This window comes from Amblyomma maculatum, chromosome 2 (assembly GCF_055883805.1).
Source record: "Amblyomma maculatum isolate TAMU_Amacu chromosome 2, ASM5588380v1, whole genome shotgun sequence".
NCBI classification, from domain to species: Eukaryota; Metazoa; Arthropoda; class Arachnida; order Ixodida; family Ixodidae; genus Amblyomma; species Amblyomma maculatum.
In genome coordinates, this window is record NC_139345.1 from 36,705,207 (window position 1) to 36,723,720 (window position 18,514).

Here is an 18,514-nt window from a genome sequence, read left to right on the forward strand (position 1 = left end):
GCGAATGCGTGCGCTATTCGGTGAACAAGTGGTAAAAAGCGAGAAGCAGGTATCGAAATCAGTAGCCCCGGGGTCTGCAGCAGACTAGAGACGTGGCTGTGGGCAGGGCGAGGTGAAGGCAGCGACTGCTATTGGTCGGCGCGGGCAGTGAGGCATTGCGTCGTCATAGTGTGACTAGGAAATCGGCCGACGGCAGCCCGATCGCTTCGCTCTCAGCGTCGGCCGACCAACATCCCCGTCGGTCGACCATCGGCGCGCTGTCGGCGTCGGCGCCGTGTGACTAGCACGACCACGCAAAAAACGCGTCTGGCGATGGTCCGCCGACGTAGATCGGTTTAGTGTAAACGGGCCTTTATAAAACAAACTCTCCAAAATACCTTCCACCCTTCTCTTAATGTTTCTTGTGCAATTTTCTTTTTCTTTTCAGTTATAAGTTTTTTTATTTACTACTTCTTTAGTAACCAAGGCACATGATAGCCCTAGTTGTTTGTGCGGCATTAGACCCCCCCCTCACACACACACACGCACACGCACACACACACAAAAATTCTTTAGAATTCTTGCAACATGGCCATGAATACAACTGAGCTTAATTTCACGCGAAAACCAAAGCCTTGCATGAATGTAGCATCTTTTTTTTACTGTTTCTGTTATTTAAGAAGCAGTAGATGACAAATGCGCGCGACAGACAGGAGAACCAAAACCACACACATTATGCCCCCACTTCTTGCCACCCCTACCGCACAATGCTGTGAACATTCAGCCGTTTTATCCCTTTCATACTTCTCGCTCAACTTTTGCTTTCTGAACAGACCACGTCACTTTCTTTCCGTGTTCGTAGCTCGCAGTACCTTTTTCCCCCTACACGCTGCATATTTTGCCTCACGGCTCCAAAACCCACGTAAAGTTGGCTTGTCCTCAATGTAAAGTTGAATTTTCCTCTCTCTCTCCTAAGAGCTGATGAGCCTGGTGGCAAAACCATCTTTAAAAAAGAAATGTAGTTTTATTTTATTTCTTTTAAAGAAAAAACAACAACAAAAGTTTGCCTCTCAATCCTAGGTTGCAAGCATGCAGCAATGTCCTTTCACGGGAAGTATGCCGCCACGCGCAGACGCACTTTACTATAACCAATTTTTTAAAATCAGAAATGTCTTTATTACAAGGAGGAAAAAATGTACAGTAATCTTTGGAAGATGAACTGGGACTTATTCCCTTTACTATATCTGAGTTTACTTATAGCGAGGTGACATCAGAGTGACTGGTTCACTAAACCCCCCCAAAAAAGCACAATGATGAAAAATTCACCTTGCTAACGATCCTTTCACATAAAATGCTATATTGCAATAAAGTTTGTGGTTTCTATGTGGGCATCGGCCACCAACCACCACAGGTTCGAGCGTCGCGTGAGCCGAAGCCCTAATCAGCTGTCACCATGCGCACACTCAATCAAATAACATTTGGCTGCAGACCTGAAGTGGAGAGAGAAGATGTGCGGGTTCTTGTCAATACAGTTGTCAGTGCAGCGTTGTCCTTGTGTTTGTGTGTGCTTTCTTATGTTTTGTGTTGTTACCCGCTCTGCTGCCTTCTTCCAAGAGATGTGTGACCAACTAGCCCAACGTTCGACTCTGTTATTGTTCCATAAAGGTTCTGCGGAATTCAGCTCTCAGAAATATTGGATAACATTACACAAGGTCACATCACACTGCCCCATGGAGAAACTTGACAGCAAACATCTGACGCTCACCATACGTGGGGCTTCCAGGCGCACTGCCTTGGGTGACATGGGTGCAGCCAAAGGAGGCCCAGGCCGCTTCCCAAAGGGCTCACGTGGTGGTGGGGACTGAAAATGCGGGGGGACACGAAAGCTGGTGCTGGTTGGCACTTGGCTGACATAGCGTGGTGAGCCTGCACCTTGCCCAGTCGGAAATGGACCTCCCATAGAGGCCTGCGCTGGTGGAGGCTGGTGGAATGAATGTTGCTGTGGCAACTGCTCCGGCTGCTGTTCCTGCACAGGTCAAATCAGAGCCACCGCATGTGTACTGAAAACACAGGTTTGCATTTTCACCTCAATTTCCTTAAGGGACAGAACACTGGCCAAACTATGTCACGAGATTATGGTGGAGATGAAAAGATCTTATATTGTCTAACTATTATCGCACTTCTAGCGTGACTGCCATGAAATCTTCCCTGTCATTGCCTCTTCTAACGGAAAACAGAAAAGTATTTCTGCTATGTTTGTTTCATAAGATTTTTCACTATAATACATATCTCAGACAGAAACTTCTAACGCAACCATCCTACACTTCATCACGCATTGATCACCGTCACAAAGCAGGAATTCCATTATGTCGCACCAAATACTGCCATGACTCCTTCCTTCCAAACACTTCTAACAGTTGGAATCGCCTTCCTCGTGCCATCGCTGAAATCACAGATGCTACAGCTGTTACTAACCTTTTTTGCTCCAATGTTTAATATACTTTTGCTGTTGTTTTTCGTGCTTTTGTTTGTTCACCTACTGCTTGGTTGTGTTGCTGCTGATATTGTATTTTTATGCCTTGTTGCGCAGTCGTTATCATTTACTGCATAATGACCATTTAGTTCTGTGTTAATATTTTTTTTTTACTGTATTGTGTTTTACTTTTATTAGTTCACCCCAGATCCCCCCTGTAATGCCCTTGGGCCCTGATGGTAAATAAATAACAAATATAGTACAGACCAAGCACTACAATATCAAAGAGAAGACATTTTACTTGTTTATTTTACAAGTACTGCAACCTTATGGTGAACAAGTGCGTGCACCACACAGAATGTGTACACATGGCAAAGAAGTGCACATCAAGATAACAGATGGTCGACAAAGATAAAATTCGCATAGTTCTTTTTACAACGCTGCATTGCGACTGGGGAAAAAAAAAATGTTAAGGATGTAAATGGTGGATATGGCCGGGTACAAGAACAGGTTCACAGCAGATTACAATACATTTTGATTTTTACTCAGGAGTGTGTCTGTAAACACATCAAGAATGAAGCATTTAACAGTTTGGGCATCCAGTGCATTCCAGTTACATGTCGTCCTCGGAGAAAAAAAAAAAAAATTGTTCTTGAACACGTTGGTTTTACACGTGAAATCCTTGACCTTTTTGCTATGAAACGATAGAGTAGTATGTGCATTTGCAGGTTGAATGTATCAGTTTTTGTCTATTCGTGTTTTGTCATTGTGCAGTAAATAGTAAAACTTTCGTCTTTTATGGTACGGCATGATTCCAGAGTTTCTAAGTTAGCAGTCTGCAAGAAACAGGTTGGGGACATGTGCTGACTATAGCAGTTGTAAATAAACCTCGCAGATTTGCGCAGAACATTTTCTAGTTTCGCTATGTTTGTTTTTATGAAGGGGTCCCATATGGTGGCTGCATATTCCAAAATCAGTCTAATTTTAATTTGGTACTTAAAATTGCATAAAAACAACTGATGCGCTATCTAGCGGAGAAACCCTATTACTTTCACGGTAGTATCAAAAGTGACATCTGAGCAAAATATAGCTGATTTTCGTAAATGCAGACTGTTCTTTTTTCTTTTAGGAGTGCTTGTCATGATTTATTATATTTTGCGCTCTCTCCAGCGTCCTTAAATAAAAGCCAACCCGCCTCTCGCACCACGAAAGGCGTTCTTTCAGCTTTTGCCACTAGATGGCGCCACAGTATTTGGAATTTTGTGAATGAAGCGATGATAGTGCCCACTAAAACTTTCGTCAATAAGGCCTACGATATTGTGCCATAGCAGCCTTGAGTGTAGAAACTGAAAAGGACACTTCTCTACGCAAAAAATGCCTAATTAGTTTCTGGCGAGTAAAATTTATATTTGTTTTTGGTATGCCTTTTTTTGTCGACCACCAGTTGTCATCGTGGTCGCTGTTCAATGTTTCCAGCATCGGACTATATAAAAATGGGTGCATGCACTGGTAAAAAAATTCTCTGCAACGTTTCCACCAAAATCGCTATGAAATAAAACATTTTAGACATTAATCTTTTCACTGCGCCAAAAAAAACCTAAATTCCAATGTTCTGTCCCTTTAAAGAGTGTTTCCCAACAGTAGGCAGTGACAAGTTAATTAAGGCAGTAAAAGTGTTTCGTGGTTTGTTTTTAACCCTATGTCATGCCATATTTGTTTTGTTTATATAAAAAAGAAGCTTTTTTTTTGGCCTAAACAGCATAACCAGACCCGCAGAAACCAATAATGAACCAACCAGAATAAACCAAATTCAAATTCAGTTCAATTTGTTTTAATTTTCCAGCTCAACACTCAACATAATAGCAGCTAATTTTTTGCACGAATGTACACCACCATAATGCCACAACTTAAAACATCTGAAGGATGCAGAAATAACCTCGTGTCTTAGCCATGTCGTTTGCTGTGTTGTGCTGGTATTAATGCATATCAAGTGTCTTGGAGCCTGTCAGTTACCTATAGTTTCCGTTTCACTGTTACCTTTTGTATTGATTTTATTTGTCGTGAAGCTCTTTGCATGGAGGTGTCACTGGGGCGGCATGCAGACTTTTGTACGGTCTTTGCACTTCAGGCAAGCGCAATATTCAACTATGGGAGGAGACTTGATAATACTGCCTCATTCAATCTAACTGAGCAATGTGACCACTGTTCTTCACTGTAACTGAAAATCAGCACCATTACCCCATATGCTATTTTAAAGCACCACCAACCTCATTCATGTTAAGCGAGCACCCATTAAAACCGAGCCATTATAAATGGGTTTGACTGCATACCGATGCAAATGCCCTTACCAGCATGTTTGGTCCCGGCTGATGGTGTCTTATGTGGAGTGGTCCTCCAGATGGCCGTGCCATAGATCCACCTTGGTATGCTGGACCCGGCTGGAAGGGGTGATTGACCATGGAGGAGCCTGGCTGCTGCTGTTGATGCTGCTGCTGGAGCTGCTGTTGATGTTGCTGTTGATGTTGCTGCTGATGTTGCTGTTGATGCTGCTGCTGTTGCTGCCGCTGCTGCTGTTGATGCTGCTGAAGATGGTGTTGCTGCTGTTGCTGCTGAATGGGAGCGGCAGGTGTGAAAGAATTTCCAAACTGGCCATGGAGCACTGGCTGTTGATGCTGCTGCTGTTGATGTTGAAGCTGGTGAGGTGGCTGATGCTGCCGCATGGGAAGTCCTGAAAACAAAAAAGAATGTATAACAGCATTTTAGAGGTAGCCAATATTTTCCCAGCCAGAAACAGTGAAGCCCACCCAATTCTAGGCCCATGATTCACAGCAGCCTCCACTGACAGTGGTACTTCCAAAAAATAAATAAGATGAATGCTTACAGAGAGTCCTGTGTAATGATATGTACGATTCCAAGAAGAGGGTTTCGTCGAGCTGGTTGGTTCATGTTGAATGGAACGAAAGAAACAGTGCTAACAGACAGAGCAAGAGGGAAGACGAGACAGACAAATGTGTCTGTCTCGTCTTTCCACTCGCTCTGTTTGTTAGCACTGTTTCTTTCGTTCCGTTCAATATATAGGATATGCAAGCGAATGTAGGCACAATACTAAAGGTAACTCAGATGGTTATTGTATACTGCTGCATATACGTCAACTCCAAATTAAGCAGTCTACCTAGCTTAACCTTATACCAGCATTTAAAAGCAGATGCGAGACCAAAAGTGAAAACGACATCCCACCGTGTCTTTCCAGTCTCGTATGTAGGCCACCTCACTAGTACCAAACTGAACTGTCAATGATCCTGTATTTACAATTCCAGTGGAATGCACATCACAAGGCTTACGGGAAGCTCATTCTTGTGATATGCACAACTGTGAGGAGGTTCTTTTTATGATCTAATATTCACCTTCTTTCGTGGTTTCTTTGGGGGTACCAATCAAAACACACGACCAGACCAACCAAGCTAGCAACAAATATTTTTATCCACACACATTGATGGGACAAGAGTGCAACTAACAACTAGGACTAGGACTAAGCATAGATTGTCAAGTCATCGGGTTTATACAGTGAAATCTCATCACTACGAACACCACATTAACGAATTTTTCAAAAATCCCGAGCAGATTTCCTGCTTTCAATGTAAAACTATTTCAGAATTTTGAATTTCGGTATAGTGTATTTCAGAATAGCATACATATTTTATTTTTTCTTCTATAATCTAGGAGCATCAGTATTATGAATTTAGCGAATATTAACAGAGCCGCAGTTCTCAAATCTCGCGTGAAACAGAAACCGTTGTTTCTGTGTGTATGGTACGTGGGTTGTAGCTGTCATCATCAGCATACCTAGTGCCAGCTTTTAACGCCACCACAAAGCTGTAGTTTAATATGCAGTAGCCAGCGGGCCTAGCCGCCCTCCTTTTGTCTTCCTGTGTTGTGTGACGTTCGCTGGATGGTCGTGCATGCCATTCGTGCGTGCAGGATGTTTTTCTTTTTTTTTTTTTTTTGGTCGCGGATTATCTTATTGCGAAGTTCGCACGAGATCTCACAATGATTACAGCCAGTGAAGTGCCAAGAAGATAGAAATGCAGCTTTCACTGCAAGAAATTGATGCAGGAAAAAAGTAAATCAGCTTTTGCAGACAGCCAGCATTGCCCTATCGACCACCGCAATCAATTTGAAAGACCGAGACATGATTTTTCAAATTTCAAGGAGCACTGAAGATGAGGTCATATCGAACTCTGTTGTTTATTTTGCAACGGACAAAGCCCGTACTCTCATCGTTCAAAGAAATCATGCACCCGAAGAGGTGCTGCGCAAAGTGGAAGGTGTATGTGCTGTAGCGGTGTAATGTAGTGCAAGGTTGTGTTTGCTGCACGCGGCAGAAGAAAATAATTAATTTCTTCGAATAAATCAGCTTTGGAGCTAGTGCAACATTCTCATTTCAGGTTTTGTTTGTCTACACACATTGCCTACTGCCAAAGTATGTCATTTTCATACTTTGGTATGACCACTGCTATAATCGCAGATTTTTCATTACAGTAGAATCTCGGTGATACGAACTCGGCTGATACGAAATTCGGTGTGATACGAATTCATAAAATTCCCCGGCCAAATTGCATTGCGTTCAGTGGGCAAAAAATCGGATGTTCCGAACACTTTTCCTTTTCGCTACGGGTGATACGAACTTCGGTATCACGACCGGTCGAGGCCCACGCACACACGCACAGCGAGAAAAGCATGCGCAGCACTGATAGCACGGATCACGCACACGCGCGCGAAAGAAGAGAAAAAAATTACAGCGGGAAAAAACCGGCTTGGCAACCCGCAGCAGCAGCGAAGTTGGCGAAGGAAGGCGGCGATATCTTGCCCCCCTCCCGCTCTTTCTCTCCGCTCTGCGCACGGCCTTGCGGCCCTCTCCACATTTCTCCGCCGCCCCGCAGGCCACGCTCTTCCGCTTTCCGGAGTCTCCGCTGCAGTGGCAACACGTTGCTACAAGTTGCTTCGTTTTCTCGTTTGTTGAGGCTGACACCGCGTTGATAGCACGTCGTTTTGTGATCATCTCGGCAACGCGAAAAGGTACATCATACTGCAATGCCACGGAAGAGAAAGGCACTGGAAATTGGAAATTTTAAATAAGGTGGACAAAGAGCCCAAGAAAAGGCGCACTGATATGGCCAAGGAGCTAGGCCTGCCGCTGTCAACGTTGTCAACGATCGTTGGTCAGCGCGACCAAATTATGCAGAATGTGCAGCACTTCGCGATGAATTCTAAAGAAGCCAAAACTGCCCACCATGTGAAGCTGAAAGAGGTTCTTCTAGCGTGGTTCAGAGAGGTCACGGCGGCCGGCGTCAACATCGACGGAAAAGTGCTTCGCGAGGAGGCAGCGGACATCGCACTCACACTTGGAATTGGTGACTTTCAGGCCTCCGGTGGATGGATTCACCGGTTCAAGGTGCGTCATAATCTTTCCTACAAGACCGTTTGTGGCGAAGGAAAAAAAGTCGACGCCTCCGCCGTGGAAGACTGGATGACAACCACACTGTCGTCTTACATAGCGGGATATGAGGCACGTGATGTTTTTAATGTAGATGAAGCAGGACTGTTTTATAATCTCCAGCCCGAAAAAAGTTTGTGCTTTAAAGGCGATGCCTGCCGGGGCGGACAAAAGAGCAAACAACGTATCACAGTTTTGTTTTGTTGCAACGCCGACGGATCGGAAAAGATGCCGCTGACAGTCATTGGCAAATATCAAAAGCCCCGATGCTTTAAGGTAGCCGGTCGATTGCCCTGCGTCTACAAGGCGAACAAAAAAGCATGGATGACGTCTTCTTTGTTTATGGAATTCGTCACGTACCTCGACCGCAAGATGTCTTGCCACAACAGAAAAATAGTTTTGCTGCTGGACCAGTGCACCGCTCATCAAAAACAAATGACACTACGAGTGTTAAGGTGGTGTTCCTGCCCCCGAACACAACAAGTCATTTGCAACCACTGGATGCTGGGATTATAAGGAATGTTAAGCACCATTTCAAAGCTTTGTTGGTGCGCCGCCTCCTCGCGAAGATTGAAAGGAAGGACGCGAATCCCAGATCACTCTTCTGGACACTGTGCATTTTCTTGCAATTGTCTGGGATCACGTCGTTCCTACAACCATCGCCAATTGTTTCGCGAAGTGTGGGGTTTTCAAATCCGCTGTGGCTACTGCCTCGCAAGTGCCAGACCCGATTCCCATCGATGTCTGGAATCAACTTGACGTCGACTGTTGCGTCGACGATTTCTTCACCGCGGACGACGACATCGCCACCTGTGGTCTCCGCACGGTTGAAGATATTGCGGAGGAAGCGTCATCACAGCCTGACATTCCATGCAGTGACGAAGATGACGACGACCAATGCATTGATGACCCACCGCCGACGGCAGCAGAAACGATGCACGCCATCGATGTTCTGAGGCGCGCCGTGACCTCCGAGTCTGTGCGGGAGAAGACAGCGGCCCAATTTTTCAGTTTTCAAAACTCTCTGTTATCAGATCTCACGGAAAAGAAGGTGCAGAAGGATATACGCGATTTCTTTCAACGAAAATAAATATTTCGTACCTGTTGGAAGGCTTGAAAACAGATTTTGCTCGTTTTTTGGTGATACGAAAATTTTCGTCTCCCTTTGAATTTCGTATCACCGAGATTCTACTGTATTATATAATATTTCAAAATAACGAACATTCTTTTTGTGGTCCCGCGGGCTTCATTATATTGAGATTTGACTGTAAGAGGAGAGAGAAGCTGGTGCAGATGGTCCCTGTCGGGTGGACAGTGTCGGCGAGGTATGCAGGTTCGGCGATGTGAGCTCGGGTAAGCCCAGCAGGAGCGCTAGGAAGCCTGACGCTTTGGCCACTGAATGGCAATCTGAGGCCTCTTGCCTCTACCGGGCCCTGTCCAGTGGCCTAGCTGCCTGCTGGGCTTAGCCAGACGCACATCGCCGACCTTGCATACCTCGCCGACCCTGTCCACCCGACCGGGATCGTCCGCACCGACTCCTCTCTCGTCCTATAAAGCCGGTGACTTTTGACAATTTGTGTTTAGTCCTAGTCCTAGTTGTTAGTCACACTCTCGTCCCATCAATGTATGTGGATAATAATATCTGTGGCTAGCTTGGTAGGTCTGGTCGTGTGTTTTGATTGGTACTCCCAAAGAAGCCACGGAAGAAGGTGGCAATTATATCTTAAAAAGAACCTTCTCACAACAACTCATCTAAACTTGCAACTCCAATTTTCAACAGAGCCGGTATGCGTAAAAATGAATGTTTCATTTTTAACCCATATGTTCAGCTGGAAGTGAGTACCAGCATTGAACAGGCACTGCCAGTCGCTCATCCCGGAGCTATTTTAGACCCTATGAACAAACAGACCTTGCTCCGCATATAGGCTGACACCCCCTTAATTTCAAGCAATTAATTTTCTAAAGAAAGAAAAATACAATCAACTCTTAAGTGGAAACATACCATAAGTAATGTTTCCATTTCAACTGCCTAGTTTGATATTTGAGAGGCTGGTATGTCTGCAGGGTCCTGACAGGTGCTGTCTCAAACGTGCAACTTAAACTTACTATGTTGTTGCTGGTGTTGCTGAATAGAATCGGGAGGGATTCTGCCTCCAGGTGGTGACTGCCAAGAGTCCAGGGGCAGTTGAGGCGGCTGCAAATACATTATGCAGAAGATATGAGTGCATGATCCCGAGTAGCATTTGACGTGGAAGGCACGTGGCCAGTGACTTTACAAAGGTCAGGCTTTGGTTTGCAAGCACCAAGACAGACCTGAACCGAGACAGTCACAGTGAAATTATAATTACATAAACACATCACCAAAATACTAAGAATGAAGGCTATTTAATTGGTGAAAAAAAAAAAAAAAAAAAACAAAAAAACTCGCTTTTGTGCTGTTGGCTGCACCTATTTGGCAGTTCCTTCCTTCTCTACAATGCCCCATACCATAATCCCAGCAGTTAACTCTGCTAACCCATGATGACAGCAGTACGGCTGACTGGATGAACACATGACAAAGCTGTAAATGCTATCGTATTACTGTGCCATGTAATACGGTGCACTCACCCGAAAAGCATCACCTGCTCCAGACGATTGTGGCCCACTGAATTCAGATGGCCTTGGACCTTGTACAGACATGTCAAAGCCACCTGGCTGGCCAGCTGCCATGAAATGTTCCAGCCCCTGATAGCAACAACACACTTTTCTTGGTACTGTGTGCTACACCCTCATGATGTAAGAGCCTCCAAAGAACCTTATAAATAGGGCACAAATTTATGAATTCTAGAGGCCTCTATGAGATGTCAAGGAGCTAGAGTGGTTAAACCCTGTGCAAGATTACACAAAATTCTGAATGGAATGACCAGAAATTAGGTTACGTGAAGACTTCAATGAGCCAGGCTTGTCATAAGCTGTAATCTCTGGCTCCTGACAAGTACAGCACATTGGGTGTTTCGTGTCACCCTCTCTGGTTTGCGGCAAACAAGGCCTGTCTAACACAAATATCTGTTTCAGGGAACCAATGCTGTTATGGGTACTAAACGTTCATTTCTGGCTCAAAGTTCGTAAACATCGTAAACCTCGCCTCTGGCATACTATCTCATGATCTGCATGCATGCTCTGTACCTTTTAACATCACATGTTATTTCCGTGCACCCTGTATATGATGAAGTACAGTCTAGTCCGATCATAGTCAATGGGAATTGCAAAATGACTTCGCTATATCCGCTATTTCGTTCTACCTGGATGCTGAAAAAAGAAAAACAAATAGTCATCAGCCGAAAATTTCGACCAGATTTTTCGGACATGGATTATTGGGACTTGTTTGTCGCACAGCAACATGCTCCATAGAACTAAAGTATTTGAGCACTTAATTTAAATTTCGAATGTATCGCGACTCACTGCTAAATTTTGCGGCTTCATTTGCATTTGCTGCAGCACCGCTGCCAACAATCAAACCTCCATATGGTATGCATAGTGGAGACTTCAAGGGAGTCAAAAATGTGATAAAATAAAGCAAGATTCAAGCTATATAAAGGCTTATACTTTTCGCAATTTCATCAAGCGCTTTGTTATGCGCATACCATTGGGAATGTCAAAAAGATGCTCCGCAATCATGTGCGCCTCCATGGCTCGTATCATCGTGTGATGCAGTAGTCGTGGTGCTTCTTCACACACGGCCCCACCGTGTTTTTGAGAATGCTTTCCCGCAGGAACTGCAAGGGCTATGTGCCCCCCCCCTGCAACTCTCTCGCTCGCAACTACACGCAAGCCGTGATAAACTGTCACATGATAGAAGCATGCTAGCGCTTACTGGCCTATCCTCAATTGACAAAGTGGCAGCGATGTTGTGGCAATTTTTCGTAGGTCTTGACCTGTGATCGACAGAAAAAGTCCGAAAGATCAAATAAGAAAAGTTTTAAACGCCCGAAATACAATATATCGCTTATAAACATCAGATTCTTGGGATTTACCAGCTTTCCCATTGCCCTTGTGTAAAAATAAACCATATATAATGATCGATTATCAGTGGTATATCGCCGGTATATTGGATACATTAGGTTTACCGCCACCCGGTAGGTGTTCACCACAAAAATTTGAATGTTTCATAAAAAAAAAAAAAAAAAAAAAAAAAAAAAAAAAAAAAAAACACTAATGAAGTGAAATCTTGACATATGCAGCGAAAAAGAACCGGCGCGGTGAAATCCGCGAGGGCCATTGCGTACGAAACGCTATCGTCATCAGAATCGCTGCCTGTCGCCACGCAACAGGTGCGGCCGTATTGTCATTGCCATCGCCGATTGTGCATCCATAGAAGGTGGCGCCAACCATAACGACGACGCGATAGCTCTCGAGATGGAACAGCAGGGTTTCTGAGTTGGAAGCCTTGCGAAAAAATACGGGCATTTACACTCTACGATTTTAAAAATGATCAAGGCAGGGGATGCCCTGCAGTTCATCTAGTCACTAATCGGTTTCATGCATGCAAAAAGTACTGTGCCACCATACGTGCTGTCAAGCAAGCACGAATTTCTGACTTTTAAGTATGCTTAAGTTGTTTTATGGCCATTGGTGTATGCTGTAATAAAATGTTAAGTGCTCTTTACAATGATTAGCGTTGTTAAACCCGATTTACTCGTCACTGGTTAACAAGCAAGCCTACATGCGTGGGAAAATATGTGGGTGTGCTTCTTTTTTTCTTTTTCCGGCGGTCCAGATAAACGATAATTGATTATAACGATCAAATTTTCCGGTTTTCTCAATACTGTTATAAGTGGATTTCACCGTACATCGACTCTAAGGAGTGCGTGATGACAGAGTCCAAATAGCAAGGCAGATTCAGAAAATCAGGCACCCGAAAAATTGGTAGGCAACTGTATTAGCCTTAAACCAATGCTTCTTTAGAAAGCTTTTAAAACAAGTCCCTTGTCTCAGTTGCCAAAATTATTTTTCCCCGTCGTGTTTGCAAAGTTGTTAATTTTATCCAAATCATCCTAGAATGCTCATTTATGCATTTCTGTACTCTTTGCGGCTCTAGATCATTTATAAATAGAAATCTTCTCCACACTGTTTAATGTTATCCAATAAACCTCTCTCCAAACAAAAGAACCACTTTTCTTGATATATCTAAAACTATCTGTGGTCGGAGAAAATGCCAGCAGTCTTGAAATCGGCACGTAAAAATACACAAACTGCGAAAGCGTTGTCCTTGTGTTTGTGTGTACTTCTTATGTTTTGTGTTATTACCTGCTCTGCTGCCTTCTTCCAAGAAATGTGAAAATTTGGTGCAAAAATGCCCATAAATAGAAAAAAAAAAGGGTGTAAGACCAAGTTCCTGTTAAAGCTGAAAACATGCAATCAGGTATGGAATCTCAGCTGTGCTGCTACTCTATTCACTGTAGATAGATCAGAACTTTTATTTGTGCTTTTATGAAAACTACCAAAACATTGCTGGGCAGTTTGCCTTGGGGAAATCATACTGCTACCTGAATTCATGTTTCCTGCTAAGCACAAGCCAAGTCAAATACTATGAAGCATCCACTAGTCCACTACATGGCAGTCTGTGCCCACAGCTCCACATTTCCCTGTATGTAATTTTTCAAAACTCTGATCTTTGTTCCTGCTCGCACCCAACGGAGCCACAAAGGTCCTGAAGACTGTGGACCCAAACGTTAATCACCTGTGCAAAGTGTGAAGGTGGTGGGTTCTGACGCGCCACGTGTGGCGGTGGCGGCGGCTGCTGTGGTGGATGGAGCAGGGCAGGCGATGCAAAGGGCTCTGCACGTAGCAACAAGGGTGGTCCGCCTTGCGACATGAATGGCGGTCGCAAGAAGGGTTCGGCCTGCTGGTTGCCAAAGGGAGGAGGGCCTCGCGGGCTCTGAAAAGGCTGCATGCCCAGGGGCACACCTGCGTGGCATGCCAGGGGACTCTTGTCAACTCGTAGCAACTCAAACTGAGAAACAAGTGCTCAGAGCACACAAAATACACCAGGGGTCACCACCACACAAGCGCAGCAAGTACAGTAGAATGTTGTCCTATTCAGTGTTTCGGCCAGTTCATCCTGCTATCATAGGAAGGCTAATTCTACTATAAAAACTGAGAGAAGAGGAACTTGAAAAACCTGTAAAATATTGCACTGGGGTGCGTGCACAGTTTTCACTCATGTGTAGCAAAATATCATTCAGGTGTAACCGCTTCAGCGGTAGTTCCTGCTGTGTCTAACACGACATTCTTTGTAAGGTTTCCATCAAACTTCATGCTTCGGTGCTTACTGATAACACAGTTGCTTACCAAAAGCACATTGAGCTTGGAGTAAACTCACTTCGCCAATAGTGCCACTGTTGCATTCATCCTTGTTGAAAGTCATTCAATGCAGACGACAACATTGGGAAGCTGGTAGAACCACGGGTTCTACCTTTAAAAACTGCAGGCGCTCTAGACATGCTTCACCGACTGGCTCGCTGGTTCAAATACCAGACCTCATAAGGCAGTTGGGACCTGGCAAGGTTCTTCAGGGGCAGCAGATAAAAACAGATTTCTTTGGTTCTCTATAAATTAAGGCGTCTACATGTGCCCTCCATGAAATACCAAGGTACCATCTTTTTACCAGACAACCTGATATATTTAAACTGCTTTCAGTGAGTACTACTGCTTAGCGCAGTTTTTCTACAGAGCCATGTGGTATGCCTAAACAGTACTTCTCGTTCTTTATTCATGCACTTTCTTTTATATTTTTTAACATTGTGTCAACTAGCAAATAAAAAAATTATGGAAGAAAGCAGACATAGACAAGATGTACCACACGAAACGGAGAATTGATTCCCTGTTAGGGGAACAGAGGATTTCAAAGGTAGGAAAACACAACCGCAAATGGCAAAAAGTCAGGCGGGCAGACAATAAGAAATTTCGTAAAATTTGGTAGCCATAGCCGGCATATGAAGTGGGCAGACAATAAGAAATTTCGTAAAATTTGGTAGCCATAGCCGGCATATGACAGACTTTTGTCCTTCAGCAAATACGCCTGTCCAGATGAAGACAATTTTGCATGCGACCTTGGTTTTAACCACAGAGGAAACATTGGCTGTTACTGCTGTTTTGATAATGCCATTATCAGCGTAATGGCACAGTTTTCAAGGATTCAGTGGCGCCTGGTCTTGGACACTGCCCTTAGAAACTGCACCTGGGCCATGACACAGTGGAGGGTTCCACACTGATTTCAACCACCTGTGGTTCTTTGCTGTGCACTGACACTGCCTAGCACAGAGGCGTTCTCACAAATTTTTACCTTAAAGATGTAACTCTCAGGATGGAACTCAATCCCAAGTCCACGAGCTCAGCAGTGACTCGAACACCATGCTCAGGCTTTTAAATTCTTTTGGATCCACCAAAATAATCTGGAGCCCCCCTGCTACACCGAATAATGTAAAAAATCACAGATGTAAAAATTCGACTCTCCCCATGAGCTAAACTGTAAGCAGTAAACAGGAAAAGTTTCTCAAACGCACAACATTCAACGCTCGAAAAAACAACATTTACTGGCTAAATTAAGCTACAGCTTAGTGAAAAGAGCCATCACTGGTAGTGAATTTTCCGGGAGGTGGCAGCTGCTTAGAGCAGATTCTTCCTACATTCTCACTGAGGCCTTCCTAGCATGAGCGTCGCCCAAGATGACAGTTCTAAGTCCACACTCTTGGCTTTAACACTTCTTTGCTTGCAGCAATTCAGCCGTGGTGACGCTCTACATAAGCGTTTCTTATAAGGGTGTGTGATTATTCGAAATTTTGAATAAGAATATGTTTGTTACTCTATTCGCATTCGAAAAATTTGAAAATTTCCAAATACACCAAAAATTTTTGAATTTACTGGTTTTCTCGCACTGCACACTTCACCGCAATGCTTGACCATGTGTACTGTGCAGTGAAGTATCCTCAAAACGTGACGGGGCTGTTTTCCCTTTTATGGAAAGGGCCTTCCCGACAGTGTGCACAAAGCGAAGCACGTCACGAAACCGAAAGAAAAACGAGCTCCATGTCAAATGCAAGGATCCATTGTACAGGTGTTGGTCAAATTAAATTGTTGCGATGCTAACAGTTTTTGGCAGTTTTTTTTTTTTTTCAGTTTTATTTGATAACTAAGCTTTCAGATAATGCATTTTTTCTGATGTATTGAAGAGTGTATTAACGAATTTATTCAGCAGCGATTTAGCAGCTGCACCTCTTTTCATGCAGGTCCTTCCTGTATAAGAAACTGGTGTACAGAATCCTGTATAACCTTCACACTGGACTTTTGAGTATGGTATACACTTCTGTACAATTGCAGTTTAATTTTATTTGCAAATACAAAGTGAATTCTGAGATAAACAAAGTGAACAGTGTTCGCTATTTTTTAAATTTTGCATTGTTTTTCACCGATTAGATATTTGATATTTGAAGGAATTATTTTTTTAATATTTGCATTTGATTCATATTTGAAAATTTCAATTTTCGCACACCCTACATTTTTTACTTTGCTTTCACTGCTTTCCCCACACTGTCAGATTCAAATCTCCCTTTTTACCATGTTAACAGTCTACAGTTCCCACTGATGATACAGTGGGTACCAGCTTCCCGCAAGCCTGGTGCTCAGCTTTTCTGAGGTGAAATGCTTAGAAACTGAGCATTTGACCACACCTCGTGTTAAAGAAAAAAAATATATGTAAGCCTCGAGCCCTCTTTCGCCAAAGATTCCCACCTTGGACTACTAAAATTCCACATAATGATCAAGTGTGAGCATGTGTGAAGCCTCCACCTCATAGTGCACCTAGAGCATTAGGGGCAACCTCCAAGTACCTTTCCCAGTGGGTGCATTTCTGGGCACCTGCCATACCGTGCAGACCTGATTTAGAAAGACGTAACAATTACAGCTGTTATAGTAAGTGAACCGTACCTTGATTTCGCACACCAGGTCCCAAACCAGAAGCGCCATTGCGAAACTGGGGGTTGACGAAGATCTTGCCACGTGGTCCATCTGCACCAGCCACTGCTCCTGGACGATAACCTCGCTGCAGTGGTGACTGTGTCCCAAATCGCACAAGGCCTGGGCCATGAGCCCCAAAAGGTGGGGACACCCACGGCTCAATGTGCTGGGCACCACCCCGAAATCCACCACGTGGCGCTCCACCACCTCCTCTCTGCAGTGATTTCCAAGAAAGCGAAATCAGCTCACATGTTGAAAGCCTATAAATCATGCGATGTAATGTAAGCTTTCCACAGACTCTACGCTTTCACATAAAGGTACCTACCGTTTCAAATGGTATGAGTCCAATAATGACAACCATGGCACAAAAAGCATACGGTTGAGGAAAACAAAAGCGCCTTATATAATACAAGCATTCCAAGCAGCAGTGCATGCATTCTTCTTATTTTTTACAGATGCTGTAAAATAATGGCCACATAAAATAATGACAGTCAGACTCTAATAAATGAGAAAGTAGTGTTGGCGCCATAGAAAAGAACTATGACATTAGGCTTATGCTTTCCACATTTAATGCCACCAGCAACTAAAACCAGGAGGTATAAAATATTAAGAAAGTGAAACCAATTTGAGGAAGAAATACAAAAGCATTTAAAAGTGAAGGTACTTTTTGTTGGTGCATACCAAGTGATGGAAAAAACTTACTTGCAAGAAAAAGAAAAAAAAAAAACACATTTTGATGCTTCCACGTGTAGCAAAGGACCCCCAAAACGGGCATGTACTGAGCCAAAGGATCTAAGTTTGATCTTAGCCATGATGGCCATATTTCAATAGAGGCAAAAAGCAAAATTCGCCCATGAGCTGTACGCTGCCAACACATCTAAAAGAGGCCCAGGTAGCCAGATTAATCAGGAGCCCTCCACTGCGGCTCTGCTCATGCCCACATGTTGCTCACAAACGTTAAACCACTTATTTTAAACAATGTTTACATACACAATTTGATGGCATGGCACACCCTTGAACTTCATATTCTTTTCAAGACAGCATTAGATCAACACTTTCCCTTCATAAAAATGTCAATTACCATTTCTTGGCATAAGGTATGAAAAGCTCCTTCTTTTAGTTTTGGCACAATTCAGTTTGCATATTCCTTGTGCTTAGTGGGAAAGAGAATTCGCAGCACATCCAGTGTCATTGACGGCAACGATAAACCGGGATTGCTTCCACGTTTTTGGATGCTTCACCCCACTACACCGGGATACTGAGGAGAAGCCATTGCAGTGGCCAACTGTCGCGACATTCTAGCTGTGTGTGGCCGTCTCAAGACCCAGTCCTCTATTATTACTTGATCGCTAAATGTATTAAACGAAAATTTCAAACCTAGCAGCAAGGAAATCCTGTTATGCAGAAACGTATTAACCGAGAGAACAATAGTATAAACCCCATGGATGATTTTTACTGTCCGCGATTTTGAGCATGTAAACTGAGAATGTATCAAGAAATTCTTACTATATTTGGTATGGTACCATTACCAAGTATGGTACGTTACCGAGTATGGTATCGATTAAGTTGGGCTA

General features: G+C 43.7%; 1 protein-coding gene across 3 annotated transcripts in view; it reads right to left on the reverse strand.

The window, feature by feature from the left end:
- LOC146198370 (uncharacterized) overlaps nucleotides 1–18,514 on the reverse strand; it is a 57,630-nt gene that overhangs the window by 23,590 nt on the left and 15,526 nt on the right. For 2 of the 3 annotated variants that reach the window (XM_084593846.1, XM_084593844.1), the window contains exons 8-13: nucleotides 16,911–17,154; nucleotides 13,666–13,892; nucleotides 10,554–10,670; nucleotides 10,053–10,140; nucleotides 4,801–5,180; nucleotides 1,745–2,005 (exon numbers count right to left, since the gene is read on the reverse strand). In XM_084593846.1, coding sequence (XP_084449972.1) covers nucleotides 1,745–2,005; nucleotides 4,801–5,180; nucleotides 10,053–10,140; nucleotides 10,554–10,670; nucleotides 13,666–13,892; nucleotides 16,911–17,154 — 1,317 coding nt within the window. The remainder of the gene's footprint in view (nucleotides 1–1,744; nucleotides 2,006–4,800; nucleotides 5,181–10,052; nucleotides 10,141–10,553; nucleotides 10,671–13,665; nucleotides 13,893–16,910; nucleotides 17,155–18,514) is intronic. The other variant, XM_084593845.1, reaches the window with a different exon arrangement.